Source organism: Bos indicus, chromosome 4, assembly GCF_029378745.1.
Source record: "Bos indicus isolate NIAB-ARS_2022 breed Sahiwal x Tharparkar chromosome 4, NIAB-ARS_B.indTharparkar_mat_pri_1.0, whole genome shotgun sequence".
Taxonomy (NCBI): Eukaryota; Metazoa; Chordata; class Mammalia; order Artiodactyla; family Bovidae; genus Bos; species Bos indicus.
This window is the reverse complement of record NC_091763.1, coordinates 51,225,269-51,244,820: the sequence shown is the minus strand read 5'-3', so window position 1 is coordinate 51,244,820 and position 19,552 is coordinate 51,225,269. Positions and strand designations below refer to the sequence as shown.

Here is a 19,552-nt window from a genome sequence, read left to right as displayed (position 1 = left end):
TGCACATGCAACTTACTGGTCCCACTTTTTATTCTTTTGCAGAGAATGGGACAGAGAACTGGCTTCAAAGAAAAATCCCAAACTCATAAATGCCCTTCGACGATGCTTTTTCTGGAGATTTATGTTCTATGGAATCATATTATATTTAGGGGTAAGGCTTTTATTTGTAAACTCACTGTAGTTAAAATAATTACATTCATTTTTAAGATTGTAAAAGGAATAGGGTAATCTGGTACACAGGAAAAAGGACTAATCTAACTCCAAATACAAAGAAACCACTAAAACTTTAGTGGAGACAAGTAAAAAGTGCTTTGGAACTAAGAGATACTGGAACACAGGTGGTGTATTATAATTTAAAATGGGTTCAGTAGAATAAATCTTAAAAAAAATCATTTCTGTTATCACAAATCACATTATTGTACTGGAATATAAGATTGCGGGTGATTTTATTTTCCTATATTCTACATAAGAAGGTCAGGAGACAGTATCAGGAGAATTAGGTAAAATTCAGCTAATTTCATACATAAGTATTTGTAATATTTTGAAATCATATCTGCATGCTGAATTGTTTTAAATAGCAAAAATTAAAAATACAGCAGTGAAGTACTCCTGCAGTATGTTTTCTCAGTCTTCTGTGTCACCTGCATTGTGAAGAGATCTCCATGTGTGAGGACTCCAGGCTTTATGGTGCTCAAGTGCAGTCTATGTTCCCCAGCTGCTGTCAAATGTGACTCTAATCTATTACTTTTTACATCACCAGAGCATCATTTTGTATCCTTGATTGTAACCTGTAAAAGTGATGGCAAGTTGAAAACTTACTGTACAATATTTACTTTGGGAGGTTAGGTACCAACTGGATGGATTTGTGTTGCAATTATATTGGTCTTTATGCCTCTGGAAGTGAGGAGTGCATTAGTGCTCCCCAAGAGGTGCCCAGCAAGTTGCATTGCTTTAAGAACTTGTGCTTAATGCATACCAAATAAGTACGTTTCCACATTTGTTTTGACAAGGATGATCACATGTTTTATAATCCTCTTGATGACCTCATGGAAGACATTCTTCTGCCTTTTGAAATTATCTGTTTATCTATCTGTATGGAAATGTGCAGTAGTTTGGGGGTGATGCTATTTTATTTGTAAATATGAATAAGGCAGCTGAGGAATTCATTATCTTTTAAGATATTTTTGAGGTGATTTTTCTTAATGTGAGCACCCAGACTTTGGGAAACAGTTTTATCTATTTAAAAAAATGTGTTGATTGCCTTGCTGACTACAAACTCTGCCTTTGAATCAGAGTATTAAAAGTACAATTCTCTCTGGCCATAACATATAATGGTCATCCTTGGATCAAAGTGACTACTTTAGATAATTGTTATGCCATTACTAAGGCCGTGGTGAAACTCATTTTTCTTCATGTTCTCCATCACATGCTGCTTCCATTGATTAACATAAACACAACTGAGTAGAAGCTGGGAGAAAGGCTGAATTATTAAGTCCTTTTTATGCTCTGCCTGACTTGTGAGATAGTTTGTTCCTCTAGATTCCACCAGGATAGAAGTTTCATGTGAACAAAAGCCCTCATCTAAACATGGAAATTTAGATGATGCATGAACATATTTATAAAATTTATGTTTGGTCTGATATACACAGATCAAAATATAGTTTAAGATTTATTGAGTATCTTAGCTATTCCAGGTTCAGCATTAAGCCCTTTATAAAGATTATTTTGTTTAATTCTCCTAGTAATGCTATGAAGCAGGCATTAGTGTCTCCAACAGAAAGGAAAATTGAGATGCAGGAAATTAACTTTTCCAAAGTTATGCATATGGCAAATTTGGTGATAGCCAGGTCTCTTTGATTCCAAAGCCTGTGACCCTTCCATTAGATCAGATTATAATTGCTCTATCACTATATAATGATTGTATGTCAGTACTAAATAGAATGGTGGCTGTAGTAATCAGTCTTGGGCCTGCTGATCTACTCTGCATCTTCTCAGGAGATACAGGTTAAAAGTTTGAAGGTTGAGGATTCTTCTAGGGTCACCTCAGGGACAAATCTGAAGAAAATTCAGATTTTGGTGGCAGGACAGGGGAACCAACTGGAATGTTTCCGCTTATACTTGGAAAGGAATTGTGTGAAATCCACCCAAGAGCCAGAAGTGCTAAGGGTCAAAGATACAGAAAAAATTAAGTAGTAGAAGAATGAAGTGAATGTGGAGAAAGACTAGCTTGTTCTTAAATGTCTCAAGCCTAAAAATATCCCAGCAAAAGGAATCTTAAAGCCTTTGTAGGTGTATTAATTAACTACCCAGAGGTGGGAGTGAGGAGTGACGGATGCTCCTGAGCTAAGCCGGGCCCAAAGCCCCTGGTCTGGAACTGACAGCACGTTTAAAGGGCAAAGTTGATTTCCATCAGCTCAACTTCTGCTGATAACCAGCAGAATATGGGTGAGGAAAAGGACTGGTGGGGAAAGCAATTGACATGTGTATGGTGGGAAGGCAGGGAGAGAATATTTATTGGCACAGGTGTGCTGAGGCTGTGGGTTTCTCAGCCTTGTCACAGAGTAAAGCCTTCATGGCCTCACTGTGCAGTTTTAAGCAGTGAAAATGTTGAAAACTGTTAAGTCTTTAAGAATTTATATGGTGGTCATTAAGATGATTGTAGCTTCTCAGGGCATCTGATCTCTCTACTCCATTCTTTTAATCTGTTACAGGAAGAAAAGAAGGAGAGAAAAATTCACTATTCTAATAAGACCTCTCTCCTTTTACACAACTTGTACCAAATGCCTTGGTATTTATTGTATTCTTTCTGGGTGTTTCTTCTTTCCTCTGTGTGTGTCATTCTGGTAATTTTTGTTGCATTAAATGAGCAGGGATTCTCGAACCTGCTATAAGATTATGCTTGGTAAAAGATGGACATACTTTCAAGGTGTCCTGTGTGTTCTTAGTCCCTCTAAACCAGAATAATTATGGTGTAAAGAAGGTTTGATTGGTTTCAGGACTGATAGAAAAAGTACTATAAAATTTGCTGTTGACTGTGAAAGGTTAAGAAAAAAAAGGAAATGCCATCAGGAAAGAGTTTGTCTCTCTGCAATAGTGATGTAATTTTAAGTCATATTAGCTATAGCCTCTCCTCATTAACTATGTACTTGTTTTTTTTTTTCTTTTCTGCATTTGACTCAGCAGCCAGATACAAAATTGCCTTTAACATCTAAGACTCTGAGCATAGAAGAGAAACTGACTGTTGAAAAATTATGTGAGTCAATTAAGGACAGTTAGAGGGAGTCAAGGGAAGGGAGTTCTATAAGCAGATTACTTAGAGAATATGGTTATCATGATACTTTTATTATGATAAGAAATTTACAAGTGCGTGCTCAAATATATTTTTGACTCCTAGGCAGCTCTGGGCATATTTCCATCATCAAATTGAGATACACATCAGTAAAACTTGGGTCAAACTACTTTTATTATTTAAATTTCTTAAGCCCCAGAAGTTTAAGGGGCATAAAGATGTCTTGGGACTTGTGGTGCTAGAGTTGTCAAGTCCCACAGTCTGTCTTGCCAAAGAAGATCTTTGTCATCATGTTTGGACAAAGACATTGGGTAGGTGTTTGAGTTCAGGCATACTGCTAATGAAGAGAGTGCTTGGGGAAATTCTACACATGAGTAGTCTCTGGTGTAGGCACTTTGACTTACTTATGTCCCTTTTCATTGTTGCTGTTGTTGTCACTAAGTCATGACTCTGACTCTTTGCAACCACATGGACTGCAGCACGCCAGGCTTCCCTGTCTTTCACTATATCCCTGAGTTTGCTCAAACTAATGTCCATTGAGTTGGTGATGCTATCTAACCATCTCATCCTCTGCCACTTTCTTATCCTTTTGCCTTCAATCTTTCCCAGCATCAGGGTTTTTTCCACTGAGTCAGCTTTTTGCATCAGGTGGCCAAAGCATTGGAACTTCATCATCAGTCTTTCCAATGAATATTCAGGGTTGATTTCCTTTAGAATTGACTGGTTTGATCTCCTTGCAGTTCAAGGGACTCTCAAAAGTCTTCTCCAGCACCACAGTATGAAAGCATAAGTTCTTTAGTTCTAAACCTTCTTTATGATTCAATTCTCTCATCTTTACATAACTACCATATGGAAAAACCATAGCTTTGACTATACAGACCTTTATTGACAAGGTGATACCTCTGTTTTTTAATATGCTATCTAGGTTTGTCATGCCTTTCCTTCCAAGGAGCAAGTGTCTGAATTTCATGCTTATAGTCACCATCCGAAGTGATTTTGGGGCCCAAGAAACTAAAATCTGTCACTGCTTCCACTTTTTCCCCTTCTATTTGCCATGAAGTATTGGGACCAGATGCCATGATCTTAGGTTTTTGAATGTTGAGTTTCAAGCCAGCGTTTTCACTCTTCTCTTTCAGTCTCATCACAAGGCTGTTTAATTCCTCTTCACTTTCTGCCATTAGAGTGATATTATCTGCATATCTGAGGTTGATATTTCTCCCAAAAATCCTGACTGCAGCTTGTGAATCATCCAGCCTGGCATTTCACATGATGTACTCTGCATGTAAGTTAAATAAGCAAGATGACAATACAGCCTTGATGTACTGCTTTGCCAGTTTGGAACCAGTCTATTGTTCCATATCCAGTTCTAATTGTTGCGTCTTGACCTGCGTACAAGTTTGTATGTTGCTTCTTGACCTGCATAAAGGTAAGGTGGTCTAGTACCCCCGTCTCTTTAAGAATTTTCCAGAGTTTGTTGTGCTTGTAAGGCTTTAGTGTAGTCAATAAAGCAGAAGTAGATTTTTTTTTTTTTTCTGGAATTCCCTTGCTTTCTCTATGATCCAGGGAATGTTTGCAATTTCATTTCTGGTTGCTCTGCCTTTTCTAAACCCAGCTTGTACATTTGGAAGTTCTTGGTTTCCATACTGCTGTAGCCTGGCTTGAAGAGCTTTAAGCATAACTTTTACTAGCATGTCCCTTTAACCTAAGGTCAGCTGAAAGTGAAAGTCAAAAAGAAAGTGAGGTTGCTCAGTTGTGTCCAACTCTTTGTGACCCCATGGACTGTAGCCTACCATTGCTTCTCTATCCATGGGACTTTCCAGGCAAGAATACTGGAGTGGGTTGCCATTTTCTTCTCCAGAGGATCAAACCCAGGTCTCCCACATTGTAGGCAGATGCTTTATCATCTGAGCCACCAGGGAAGTGGGCTTCCCTGGTGGCTCAGATGGTAAAGGTCAGCTACCTCCAGCAAATCTAGATGACTGTCATGGAGGACTCTTTTCAGCTTCCTTTCCCATCCCCTCTATCTAACTTCTTCTCTTACCCCATTGGGGTCTTGAATGCTATACTGCCTACACTCACCCTGTATCCTGAATATTTCCGTCCTCTACTAGAACCCCCATTCCTAAGACATGGCTATACTTACTTGTGCAGCCCATAGTGTACTATCCAGTTCCTGTGACAAGGTTTGGAAAATTATATGGTTTAGATTTCTTTGAAACAGGTTATTTTTACTTTAGTGTAACCAGTCTGACCCTACATAAAGTGGTTTATTTGGTCTGAGATGGACTCTGGAATAAAATTCCCCCAGTGATTCTGATTGAGGTAGACTGGCATGAACATTTTCACTGAATGCATCTGACTTTCGTTAGAATCTAAGGTGAGGATATAGGGGGTGGGGTGGTACTTTTGGAACTTTTTAGTTGAATTTTTTAAAATGATGATATCAAAAATTTTTAAACATAGAAATAATTATTAGCTCCCTTAATGACAGAAGGACAATGTTTCTCAAACTTTTATATACATACTAGGCAGCAGCTCCTCCCACCTGGCTAAAATATAGAAGTTTCTGAGTTGAACCTAAGATTCTTCATCTCTAAAAGAAAGGGCTTCCCTGATGGCTCAGACAGTAAAGCCGTCTGCCTGCAATGTGGGAGACCCAGGTTCAATCCCTGGGTTGGGAAGATCCCCTGGAGAAGGAAATGGCAACCCACTCCAGTACTCCTGCCTGGAAAATTCCATGGACTGAGGCGCCTGGTAGGCTACAGTCCATGGGGTCGCAAAGAGTCACACACGACTGAGCGACTTCACTTCACTTCACAAGAAAGTAACACGATAATATAAATCAACTATATGCCAATAAAAATTAAAAAAAGAAAAAAGCTCCCAGGTGAAGATGCTCTTTTCCTAGCACTGTACTTTGAGTAGCAGGGACTTGCAGGGTCATAGAAGAAGAGAAAGGCTAGTTAGAAGTTACAGTTGTGAGAAAAGAACTAGGTGGACTTATCATGGCCAAGGAGTCCCTGAATGAAAGGGACAGGAATCCCACTGAGATTAAGTGTGGCTAAGGGTTTATTTCTTGAAGAGATCTCTAGTCTTTCCCATTCTGTTGTTTTCCTCTATTTCTTTGTGTTGATCGCTGAGGAAGGCTTTCTTATCTTTTCTTCCTATTCTTTGGAACTCTGCATTCAGATGCTTATATCTTTCCTTTTCTCCTTTGATTTTCGCTTCTCTTCTTTACACAGCTATTTGTAAGGCCTCCCCAGACAGCCATTTTGCTTTTTTGCTTATCTTTTCCATGGGGATGGTCTTGATCCCTGTCTCCTGTACAATGTCACGAACCTGTCCATAGTTCATCAGGCACTCATTCTACCAGATCTAGGCCCTTAAATCTATTTCTCACTTCCACTGTATAATCATAAGGGATTTGATTTAGGTCATACCTGAAAGGTCTAGTGGTTTTCCCTGCTTTCTTCAATTTAAGTCTGAATTTGGCAATAAGGAGTTCATGATCTGAGCCACAGTCAGCTCCTGGTCTTGTTTTTGTTGACTGTATAGAGCTTCTCCATCTTTGGCTGCAAAGAACATAATCAATCTGATTTTGGTGTTGACCATTTGGTGATGTCCATGTGTAGAGTCTTCTCTTGTATTGTTGGAAGAGGGTGTTTGCTATGACCAGTGCATTTTCTTGGCAAAACTCTATTAGTCTTTGCCCTGCTTCATTCCGTATTCCAAGGCCAAATTCACCTGTTACCCCAGGTGTTTCTTGACTTCCTACTTTTGCATTCCAGTCCCCTGTAATGAAAAGGACATCTTTTTTGGGTGTTAGTTCTAAAAGGTCTTCATAGAACCGTTCAACTTCAGCTTCTTCAGTGTTTCTGGTTGGGGCATAGACTTGGATTACTGTGATATTGAATGGTTTGCCTTGGAAACGAACAGGAATATTTCTTCTTTATTGACTATGCCAAAGCCTTTGACTGTGTGGATCACAATCAACTGTGGAAAATTCTGAAAGAGATGGGAATACCAGACCACCTGACCTACCTCTTGAGAAATTTGTATGCAGGTCAGGAAGCAACAGTTAGAACTGGACATGGAACAACAGACTGGTTCCAAATAGGAAAAGGAGTATGTCAAGGGTAGAACTGGACATGGAACAACAGACTGGTTCCAAATAGGAAAAGGAGTATGTCAAGGGTGTATATTGTCACCCTGCTTATTTAACTTCTATGCAGAGTACATCATGAGATGCTGGGCTGGAAGAAGCACAAGCTGGAATCAAGATTGCCGGGAGAAATATCAATAACCTCAGATATGCAGATGACACCACCCTGATGGCAGAAGGTGAAAAGGAACTAAAAAGCCTCTTGATGAAGGTGAAAGAAGAGAGTGAAAAAGTTGGCTTAAAATTCAACATTCAGAAAATGAAGATCATCACTTCATGGGAAATAGATGGGGAAACAGCTGGAAATAGTGTCAGACTTTTATTTTTTTGGGCTCCAAAATCACTGCAGATGGTGACTGCAGCCATGAAATTAAAAGACGCTTACTCCTTGGAAGGAAAGTTATGACCAACCTAGATAGCATATTGAAAAGCAGAGAAATGACTTTGCCAACAAAGGTCCATCTAGTCAAGGCTATGGTTTTTCCAGTGGTCATGTACGGATGTGAGAGTTGGACTGTGAAGAAGGCTGAGTGCCGAAGAATTGATGCTTTTGAACTGTGGTGTTGGAGAAGACTCTTGAGAGTCCCTTGGACTGCAAGGAGATCCAACCAGTCCATTCTGAAGGAGATCAGCCCTGGGATTTCTTTGGAAGGACTGATGCTGAAGCTGAAACTCCAGTACTTTGGCCACCTCATGTGAAGAGTTGACTCACTGGAAAAGACTCTGATGCTGGGAGGGATTGGGGGCAGGAGGAGAAGGTGACGACAGAGGATGAGATGGCTGGATGGCATCACTGACTCGATGGACGTGAGTCTGAGTGAACTCCGGGAGTTTGTGGTGGACAGGGAGGCCTGGCGTGCTGCCATTCATGGGGTCGCAAAGAGTCGGACACGACTGAGTGACTGAACTGAACTGAACTGAAGGGTTTATTTCAAAGTCCCAATGTTAACTATTAACTTTCTGTGTCTTACTCTGGCACTCTCTCTCAAGACTCTGTTGGAGAGTAGATGACAGTGTGCATGGAGAGGGCAAAGGTATAGCTAGGAGGTACTCTCAAGATTGCATGGAGAGATGATCCAATCTCTTTCTGTTAAAAACAATATTATGTGGGTTGGTTAGGCTTTTACAGTACTATTGAACACAAAGTTGCTGCACAAGCATTTAGCATTACATGTGTTTTTAAAGACAAATTTAGGAATCCAACACCATGTCTCATAGGATATTGTCTCTGGGGCAAAATGCATCTGTTCTCACATGTGAAACTTTAGAATTAAGTTGATTTATAAATTAGGAATCGTCTGTGATCATGTATTGTACTTACAGCTTAAACTGCATGTTTATTATTGTTTAGTTACTAAGTCATGTCCGACTCTTTTGGGACCGGTGGCCCAGTTTCCTCATTCTTGCTGTGAGCTTGGGGCCTCTTTATGTCTTCTAGTTAACCAGTATCGAGTGGTGACTCATGAGTGTGATGTGGTGATGGTGTACAGTTTCTATGATTCCTTTTAACTTTTAAATTGTGTGTCTATCATATGGGGCCTAGAAAAATAGTATTTATTTTAAATTGCAGTGATATTACCATAACTTGATTTGGTAGCTTAATGCTGAACAAATCACAATGCTTGTACTGATGATCAACTTGGGGAAAACCAGGTCATGTTATAACAGTTTTCATTTTGATTTAAGGTTATAAATAAGAGTTGAGGCTCTGTTACCAAACTGGTTTGATCCTAGTTTTAACCAATTGCTAGCTGTCTGACACTGGACAAGTTATTTAGACTGTTTGTCTCAGTTTTTTAAAATTGTAAATGGAGACAATAATAGCTCTTACTTCATAGAATTATTGTGCAAATTAAAGTTAAGCATGTGGAGTATATCTTGGTACAAAGAAAGTGCTTCATAAGTGTTACCTGTTACTGTACCATTAAATATAGTCTATACCGACCTTTACAAATACTCCTATTATTTGCATTTACTTATTTTTCCATACTCTAGAAGCAAGTCTTAGAGTACCAATTTCATATTTCTAGAGCATATAAAAATACCTAGACTCTAACTATTATTTCAGAAATTAAAATTAATATTTTAACATATCTTATAGTATTCCATTTTCTGAATTAAGCCTACTCTTGCTACTATATCAGCAAGTCCAGGAACATGTTCTTATAAAACATGAAGAACATAGCTTAGATTTCTAGTAAAGACATTGCTAGTAATAGTTATTAAATCAATAAACACTCAAAGGAAAATACCAAAAGCAAAACATTTTCAGTTAGGCGTTGAATATAAAAACATGCTTCAGGGTAGACAGATACTATGATGATACTTTTGAATTCTGTTCTTGGTGTTGGTGTACATACATTTTTGCAAAAATTGCATAGTTGGAACAGTGGGTAGGTTTTATTTTCTATGTCAAATATGTAAAATGTTTGTTTAGCAGTTAGTATAAAGTCAAAAATTTCCATCAGACTGTAGTGTATCAAGATAAATAAAAATTTGACACTTTTGTTTACTCTCTCAAATCATAAGCCTTTCCTTTGGTATGTAAGCCAGTACTGTTTGTATTTTATGGTAAATTCTGGGTATATCCCTGCCTGTGTGTTTACACTTCCATTTTTTTGTATGTGTGTTTTCTTTTTATCATTTATTTACTATCATAAGGTATATACAACTTTCTATCTAAAGTTTATTAATTTTGAGGGTTTTTATGATTAAGAAAATTATCAGATAATTATTGATAAACTTGATGCTTATCTTCCAACTTTTTCCCATAAGAATATATATACTTAACGAAGGGATGTGAATCATTACTTTAAATAATGCATTATAAATTTACCTCTCTTAATGCATTATGAATGCCTTTTCATATCATTAGATACTTTTCTACCTAGTCATTTTAATGCTTAATGACTCATGTGGCTGTACCATAATTTATTTTATCAGTTCCTCATCATTGAACATTTAGATTGCCTCCAATTTTTCACTGTTATAAATAATCTTTCAATGCACATCTCTTTAAAAGCTAAATTTTAGTAGATTTTCCAATTGCCTTCCAGAAAAGAGGTATTAATTTACTTTCCTTATACTAAAGTATGAAAATTCAGTCCTAACAATAGGTATTATAATTTTAAAAACATTTCCAAATTGTTAAAAAGTGTATTATCATTTTTATTTGAATTATTTTTGTCTCCTACTGAGTTTAAACAGTTTTTATGGACAGAGGAGCCTGGCAGGTTACAGGCCATGCGGTCTCAAAGAGTCAGACATGACTGTAATGACTTAACATGCACGCACATGTATTAAGCATTTATATATACATGTTTTTGAAGGGTGTAAATTGATTGCCTTTTAATATTATTTGTTTATTTTTATTTTCTTATTGCTTTTTGAAAGGCTATTTTCCTCAGCCTGTTATTTGTTTCTAGTGGGTTTTGTTAATTTTTTATTTTCTTAATGATCAGAAGTTTCAATTTTTAAAAACTTGCTGCCCATACCTGTACTTTTTGTTTTAGGTTTGTTTTCTGTCTTTGGCATTTGACATTTAAAAAATCTTCTCTACCCAGAGTTGTAAGTGCATATTTCTTTAAAAAATTTTTTTTCATCTTTTTTTTTTCTTTTTTTAAATTTTATTTTTAAACTTTACATAATTGTATTAGTTTTGCCAAACATCAAAATGAATCCGCCACAGGCATACATGTGTTCCCCATCCTGAACCCTCCTCCCTCCTCCCTCTCCACACCATCCCCCTGGGTCGTCCCAGTGCATCAGCCCCAAGCATCCAGCATTATGTGTAATTATTGAATCCATTTGAATTTATTTGGATGTATGTATGAAATGAAGGTGAAAGTGCGAGTTGCTCAGTTGTGTCTGACTCTTTGTGATCCCATGGACTATAGCCCACCAGGCTCCTCTGTCCATGGAATCCTTCAGGCAAGGATGCTAGAGTGATAGTCATTCCCTTCTCCAGGGCATCTTCCTGACTCAGGAATTGAACCTGGGTCTCCAGCATTGCAGGCAGATTCTTTATTGTCTGAGCCACCAGAGAAGCCCATGTCTGAGATAGAAATCTAATTTTTAAAAAATAAGTGTGAGTGTCTCCATTGTTTATTGTACTTTCTGCACTGAAATAAAATGACATATTTTATTACATATAAAATTGCTGTCTGTACTTGGACCTGTTCTTGAATATTCCAGACAAATCAGTCTATTTCTTTGTCATTCCCCAAACTATTAGAGCTGTATAATATAATTTAATACCCAGTAACGTAGATCTTCTCACACATTATTCTTATTCCCCAAATGTTTTTGGTTAGTCTCTTGTTTTTTTCCAAATGAAATTTTGAATCATTTTATCTGTTGATTCAAGTATTTGCTGAATGGATATTCTGTGCTAGGTATGGTGCATGATGTTGGGACTCTCAGAAAAGCTGACAGTCCCTGCTCTTATGGTTCATGCCCAAATATCCACTAGGAATTCTGATGAAGATTGTATTAATTTTATACAATAACTTGAAAGAGAATGTTAGCTTTGTAATACTCATTTTTTCTTTTTAGAAAGTTTACAGTCTCTCCATTTACTTAAGACTTTAAAAATATGTCTTAGTAATGTTTTTTAGAATATATTTTAAGATATGTATATATTAATTGTTGGTATTTTCAATGTATCATTTGTTGTATTGTTACTAGAAATGGGATGCTTACTTAATTATTACTCTTGGTATCTAGGAATCTATTTTCTTATTTTATATAATTTCTGTTTTCTTTCTACATTTCTGGGATTAAGATACATAAAATATATATAAAGCAAGTCGAGATGATAATGATGATTTTACTGACTGTACACTATAGAAAACAATGTAACCTTAGAGGTTTTTCAACTGATTCCTCCTGTATTAGAAACAACTATGCTTTGGATTTGCAATTATAATTTTTAAAGTAATCTTGGGATTAATTAATTTAATGTAATTGCAAGCATGAACCAAGTTTTCTGTTTTCACCTGAACTTTCTTTCTTGGTTTAACTATCCAGCGGACGTTCATATCTCTAGAAACATCTGACGCTGTCCTAAGTGTGCAGATAAAACAAAATGGTTAAAGGATTCAGACTCCACTACAGTTCATTTAAGCTGAGGTCTAGAGGATCCCGGGAGAGACCAGATGTATTTCCCAGGAGGTATTTTCAGGCTTCTTAATTTTTTCTTGGCAGGCTAATCTAAATATATTCCCAACAGGAAGGTAGTCACTTGTGCTGTTCTCTAGCTTGACCCCGTCTACCCAGATGGTCTTCTGAACTCATACTATTCATACCTGCATCCCTGTGAGTAGAAAACACACATAGCAATGTCAGGATGTGTGCTAGACAATTGTCCAGGGAATCCTCAGCCTCTGCCGTGGGATTCCCTGAACTCAGATCATATAATCTGAGATATTAGCTCTGGAGGGGATCTTTAAGATAAGCTTGCTCCACCACTTAGTTTATGAGTGAGGAAACTGTCAAGAGGAGGGAAGTGACTAAGGTGACACAGAGTGTAGGTAACATGCTGGGATAAGAACTTGGATTTCATGACTCTCATTTCAGTGTTTATTGCCTTGTCACGCTGACTTAAAGATTGGTATCAGGCTTCTCCCATTATCTAAGTGAACTCTTAATTTCATCTTGATTTGTGTCTGATTAAAAATAAAATATTTTATCAAATTTTAAATAAATTTGCATTCTACCTCATTACATTCAAGCCTTAGTCAGCTTGCACTATTTTATATGGTCGCAAATTGGGACTTTTCTTGTGTAATGAAAATAGTCTGGCAACAGGGTTCACACGAAGTAAGAATAGAGGACTGTGTTTCTCCCAGTCATTACCACGATGGTTTTTTAAAGGACTGCACACATAGATTAAGCCTAGGTATCAGTTACCATTGTTTTCCTTTCCAAATAATAAAATCAGGTGATGTCTGTAAGTGCTTTCATTATAAATATTAGAGAACACGCTGCTTAAAACAGAGCATGGAAAACTATAGGAGGAGGGGTCTGGAGTGCTGATTTTGTCCTTGAATGTTGATGGGTTCCATGTGGCAGTGAGGTTTATGTTTTGCTGTTGGCAGATGGTCAAATTATTAAAATTTTCTCTACCAAAAATTTTCTGCATTTTTCTTTTCTTTTTTCTGTGAACATGTACCCTCCCAGAGTAATGCTACCAATGTCATTGTGGAATAGCCATTGTTGTTCAAAGGATGAATATGTTCTCTTTTTGTTTGAGGTAAGGTGACAGCTAATTAATTCAGTCATGCAACCTGCAGAATAGGTATCTGAATCAGATTAACACAGTCTTATTTATTTTGTTATAAGTCACAACTGAATTCCAATTCTGCAAATAGTTCTGTTGTGAGGTGACAGGTTATGGAAAAAATATAATGGTGATACAGTGGCAGGGACTTTAGTTCAGATTACTCAGTAGGAGAAAACTTAAGTAAACCCATATATTTCTAACTCTAAAAATTCTGTGTACAGCCCAATTACTAAAATATTTCTCTTTTCCCTCAGAATATTCTTTTTTGGCATTCCATAGATAAGAGTCACTCCTTAGAAATATGCATGGTGGTTTTTATCAGTGGTTCTATATTCAATAATAGTATCTACTAGTCCTGGAAAAAGGAGGAAGGTGATTATGCTAATTATGATACAAGCAGCTGGATTCATGGAAAGTTGTCACACATCATAGTCTTCTGGCTAAAGTCTTATAATGAACAAGAAATGACATTTTATCTGTTATGTCTGGTAGTGCTCCCAACTTATTCTCTGCTTCATGGCCACACACAGTATATCCAACATGGGTGGCACATATGAGTTCATTCCTCTTGACTGCAATCAAGAGAGCATTTTAACCAAATGCAAACCCAATATTAGTGTAAAAATAAATCAGTATAGATGTGGCATTGACATTTGTCTATGAAGAATGTAGACATAATATGGAAAAATTCTAGGATAAAACATTGATGTAAAATTAAGTTTGAGGATGAAATAGTGCCACTATAAGCATACTATGAAAATTATATTTGTATTACGGATATATTTATACATGTAGTTTCAAATCTAAGGTTCATGTTGACTGTACATTTTCATAGTTTAAGGAATTATTTTGAAATAAATGATCTATTCTAGAGAAAGTTTGGCATGAATCTATAGAACTTAATAAAAACAGCCAGGGCAGCACTTGCACAGATTTAATAGTTGAGGAATGGGAACAGCCCATCTTCCCCAGCATAGGGAATGGGGCGATTATCCTGATTTAGTCACAGGATGTCATGTAAACAGCACTTAGAATAAATGAGGTAGATATATAAGTATCATTGGGGCTACATGTCAGAAACACAACTGTGTTTAAAAAGTTAAAAGAAAGTTGCAAGCAGCACAATATGATACCATTTATATAAAGGTTACAGCCTCAAAAACAATTCTATATATTGTAAAAATGAATGTACATGTAACAAAAGTACAAAGCATGCATAAAATGGTACATGCCAACAAGCAGTAATTTCTGCACTTATTTACCTTTTAGATAGAAGGTACTCTTCTGTGTGCATGTGTGCTCAGTCGCTAAGTCCTGTGTCTTTAGCGACCCCATGGACTTCAGCCCACCAGGTTCCTCTATCCATGGGATTTCCCAGACAAGAGTACTGGAGAGGGTTGCAGTTCCTTCTCCAGGGGATCTTCTCAACATCTCTTATGCCCCCTGCATTGGCAGGTGGCTTCTTTACTACTGAGCCACCTGGGAAGATAAATAGACTCTTTAGTAGATATGGCCAACTATTTACCTGGTTTATCTGGGTAGGTTGTTAGCATGTTTGTTTATTTTTTTTAGTATCTGTCTGTTTGGTACAATTCAAACTTATATTAAAATGTGGCTATATGGGATGAGAGAATTCTAATATTCCATGTTTGTGATTAGTTTGGAAAGTTTTTAAAAAGGTTTGAACTTTTTCTTACATTCAGAACCTTGGTCTACGTGGTTAATTTGAAATGAGGTACTGAATACCAAGTATTGAATGAATAGCTACGTAAAGCCTATAGTCAGTCAAGGATGGCACTATGGCTTATAGCTTGTGGGGGTGATGTGGTTATAGGAAAGCACTTTACCTATTGAGAATGAGTGGGCTGATGGAGTTGGGCACTGAGGTTTAGAAAAGACATTGTAGAAAATGGGGGTGGGGGTGGGGTGGGTGGAGCAAATTATCAGCTGAGGGAGAATAACGCTAGGCAAAAAGGGGGGAGGGGCTGTCTGGTTGAAAATATACATATGAAATAGACTCAATTAGCATAGCATTATTTCCAGGCAAGGTTTAGCCTCATATCCCCATTTCACTAGACCACCATGAAACAAGAATTATGTCTTTTTCTTTTGAAGGCAGTTTAGCAAGATGGTTAAGACTTAGACCGTCTGGATTCAAATCCATGTGTTCAAATCTGTTCTTACATATCCAGGCAAAGTGGTAATGATTTGGTGAACAGTTTGATTCAGTGGTCAGTTGAGGATCAAAGTGGATTTGGAAAACACAACTTTGGTCTTCCCTTGTTAACTCATCCTGTGCTTCCCTGGTGGCTCAGAGGATAAAGCTTCTGCCTGCAATGCGGGAGACCTGGGAATGCGTTGGGAAGATCCCCTGGAGAAGGAAATGGCAACCCACTCCAGTATTCTTGCCTGGAGAATCCCATGGACAGAAGAGCCTGGCGGGCTACAGTCCAGTTCAGTTCAGTTCAGTTCAGTCGCTCAGTCATGTCCAACTCTTTGCGACCCCAAGAACTGCAGCACGCCAGGCCTCCCTGTCCATCACCAACTCCCGGAGTTCACTCAAACTCACGTCCATCGAATCAGTGATGCCATCCAGCCATCTCATCCTCTGTCGTCCCCTTCTCCTTCTGTCTCCAGTCCCTCCCAGCATCAGAATCTTTTCCAATGAGTCAACTCTTTGCATGAGGTGGCCAAAGTACTGGAGTTTCAGCTTTAGCATCATTCCTTCCAAAGAAATCCCAGGGCTGATCTCCTTCAGAATGGACTGGTTGGATCTCCTTGCAGTCCAAGGGACTCTCAAGAGTCTTCTCCAACACCACAGTTCAAAAGCATCAATTCTTCGGCACTCAGCCTTCTTCACAGTCCAACTCTCACATCCGTACATGACCACGGGAAAAACCATAGCCTTGACTAGATGGACCTTTGTTGGCAAAGTAATTTCTCTGCTTTTGAATATGCTATCTAGGTTGGTCATAACTTTCCTTCCAAGGAATAAGCGTTTTTTAATCTCATGACTGCAGTCACCATCTGCAGTAATTTTGGAGCCCAAAAAAAGAAAGTCTGACACTGTGTCCACTGTTTCCCCATCTATTTCCCATGAAGTGATGGGACCGGATGCCATGATCTTCGTTTTCTGAATGTTGAGCTTTAAGCCAACTTTTTCACTCTCCACTTTCACTTTCATCAAGAGGCTTTTGAGTTCCTCTTCTCTTTCTGCCATCAGGGTGGTGTCATCTGCATATCTGAGGTTATTGATACTTCTCCTGCCAATCTTGATTCCAGCTTGTGTTTCTTCCAGTCCAGCGTTTCTCATGATGTACTCTGCATATAAGTTAAATAAGCAGGGTGACAATATACAGCCTTGACGCACTCCTTTTCCTATTTTGAACCAGTCTGTGGTTCCATGTGCAGTTCTAACTGTTGCTTCCTGACCTGCATATAGGTTTCTCAAGAGGCCAGTCAGGTGGTCTGCTATTCCCATCTCTTTCAGAATTTTCCACAGTTGATTGTGAACCAGATAGTCAAAGGCTTTGGCATAGTCAATAAAGCAGAAATAGATGTTTTTCTGGAACTCTCTTGCTTTTTCCATGATCCAGCAGCTGTTGGCCATTTGATATCTGGTTCCTCTGCCTTTTCTAAAACCAGCTTGAGCATCAGGAAGTTCACTGTTCACATGTTGCTGAAGCCTGGCTTGGAGAATTTTGAGCATTACTTTACTAGCATGTGAGATGAGTGCAATTGTGTGGTAGTTTGAGCATTCTTTGGCATTACCTTTCTTTGGGATTGGAATGAAAACTGACCTTTTCCAGTCCTGTGGCCACTGCTGAGTTTTCCAAATGTGCTGGCATATTGAGTACAGCACTTTCACAGCATCATCTTTCAGGATTCGGGGTCTCAAAGAGTCAGACACGACTTCAGAGCAACTTCAGAGCAACTTCACTTTCTTTTCTTTCTTGTTAACTCATAGACCTTTGAGCCCTTGATGAATAGTTGGAAACTGGCCTGAGGCTGCAATTTTTTGACACACTTCTTCCTAAAAGTCACCACCTATTCCAGACTGGGAAGGATACAGCATTGGACTGTAAATAGCACCAGTGCCTTTTTGCTCCTCCCTCCTGTTGCCAGCTCCCCTTTATGTGGTTGTCTCAAGAAGCTGTTCATTCTGCTGTTCATTCTATCACTCAAAGTGCTTTTGAGAGTTCTATTTTGAAATCACATCAATCGCTTGGTCTCTTTGGCTTCGGTTTTTTCATCTGCACTGTGAAACTAATAATGCCTACTCTTGACTCCTGAAGTTGTCATAAAAATCAAATGAAAAATATTTTATAAAGTGTTAAGTGCAATGTAGATGTTACCAATTAACACACTACTTTAGAAATTGGACCTTTACTTTATGGCTGCTATATATTTTTAGTAAAAAAAAAAAAAAAAAAGAAAGAAAGAAAGAAAACACCTCATACATAAATGTTTCCAAATGATTTTTGCTAAAACCTAAATAAAGTCTTATTTCATAGTATAAAGATATTACAAAGGACATCAAGAGTTTCACGTATGGCATGGCCTGCTGTGTAAGCCCATTTTAAATCCTCCTGTAAAGATGAAACTGCTTGTGTTGAAATTGTGAGGGCACTTTATGAAAGAAAAATAAAATTTCATTTTTCTGTTTTCCATCTTCTGCAGGAAGTCACCAAAGCAGTCCAGCCTCTCTTACTGGGAAGAATCATAGCTTCCTATGACCCAGATAACAAGGTGGAACGCTCCATTGCCATTTACTTAGGCATAGGCCTATGCCTTCTCTTTATCGTGAGGACACTGCTCCTGCACCCAGCCATTTTTGGTCTCCATCACATTGGAATGCAGATGAGAATAGCTATGTTTAGTTTGATTTATAAGAAGGTAATACTTCCTTGCACAGTCTTTATGCTACTTGTTAGTGGCATTGTGTTTTAAATGCTACACTAGTACAAGTAAGGGATAAATGCTAAAATCAGTTTTGTAGGGCTGTGAAGTAAATGGCAGGAATAATGAATATTTCTAATTTTTCCTTGATACTTCCCTTCAACTAATAATTATTGAGTAATTCTGTAAACTGCCTGTATTTTAAGCTTCATATTTGTTTTTTCCATATCATCAGTTTTTGGAATCCATGGCTCCCTGTTGAAATGATTCTTGCTGTGTGCATAAAAGTCATTGACAAAATATCATCTTATGGTAAAATGCCATTTGTCTTTATGTGCAATAACAAGAATATAGTGTGTAATTGTTATTGATCAACCAAGCAATTGGTATTTCTACCTTAACTTGTTATGGGGGCTCCCTCCATAGCTCGCTCAGTTAAGCATCTACCTGCAATGTGGGAGACATGGGTTCAATTCCTGGGTTGGGAAGTTCCCATGAAGAAGGGAATGGCAACCTACTCCCATATTCTTGCCTGGAGAATCCCATGGACAGAGGAGCCTGGCAGGCTACAGTTCATGGGATCACAAGAGTTGGACATGACTTCGTGCTATTTTTAACTAGTTATGACACAATGATAGTATCCACTGCCTTATTTTGAGTTAGATTTTTGTCATCCTAAGTCTTGGAAATTAAAAATTTTGAAATAACACATACACGGCAACCATAAGAACCTTTTCTACTTTTCCGTATTCATTGTCAAGTCAAAAGCCCACGTTGCTAAACCATGCTTTGGGTGGATTCAAATTAAGACTGTCTTACCAGGCCTTCCCTGGTGATCCAGTGGTTAAGACCCTACACTTCCACTGCATGGGGCCCAGGTTTGATCCCTGGTTGAGGAACTGAGATCCTGCATGCCATG

The 19,552-nt window shown here is 38.1% G+C and overlaps 1 protein-coding gene across 4 annotated transcripts in view; it reads left to right on the top strand.

The window, feature by feature from the left end:
* Window positions 1-19,552, top strand: part of CFTR (CF transmembrane conductance regulator) — a 247,652-nt gene that overhangs the window by 79,823 nt on the left and 148,277 nt on the right. For all 4 annotated transcript variants that reach the window (XM_070787791.1, XM_070787789.1, XM_070787792.1 and 1 more), the window contains exons 3-4: window positions 43-151; window positions 18,415-18,630. In XM_070787791.1, coding sequence (XP_070643892.1) covers window positions 122-151; window positions 18,415-18,630 — 246 coding nt within the window. In that variant the 5' untranslated portion in view covers window positions 43-121. The remainder of the gene's footprint in view (window positions 1-42; window positions 152-18,414; window positions 18,631-19,552) is intronic.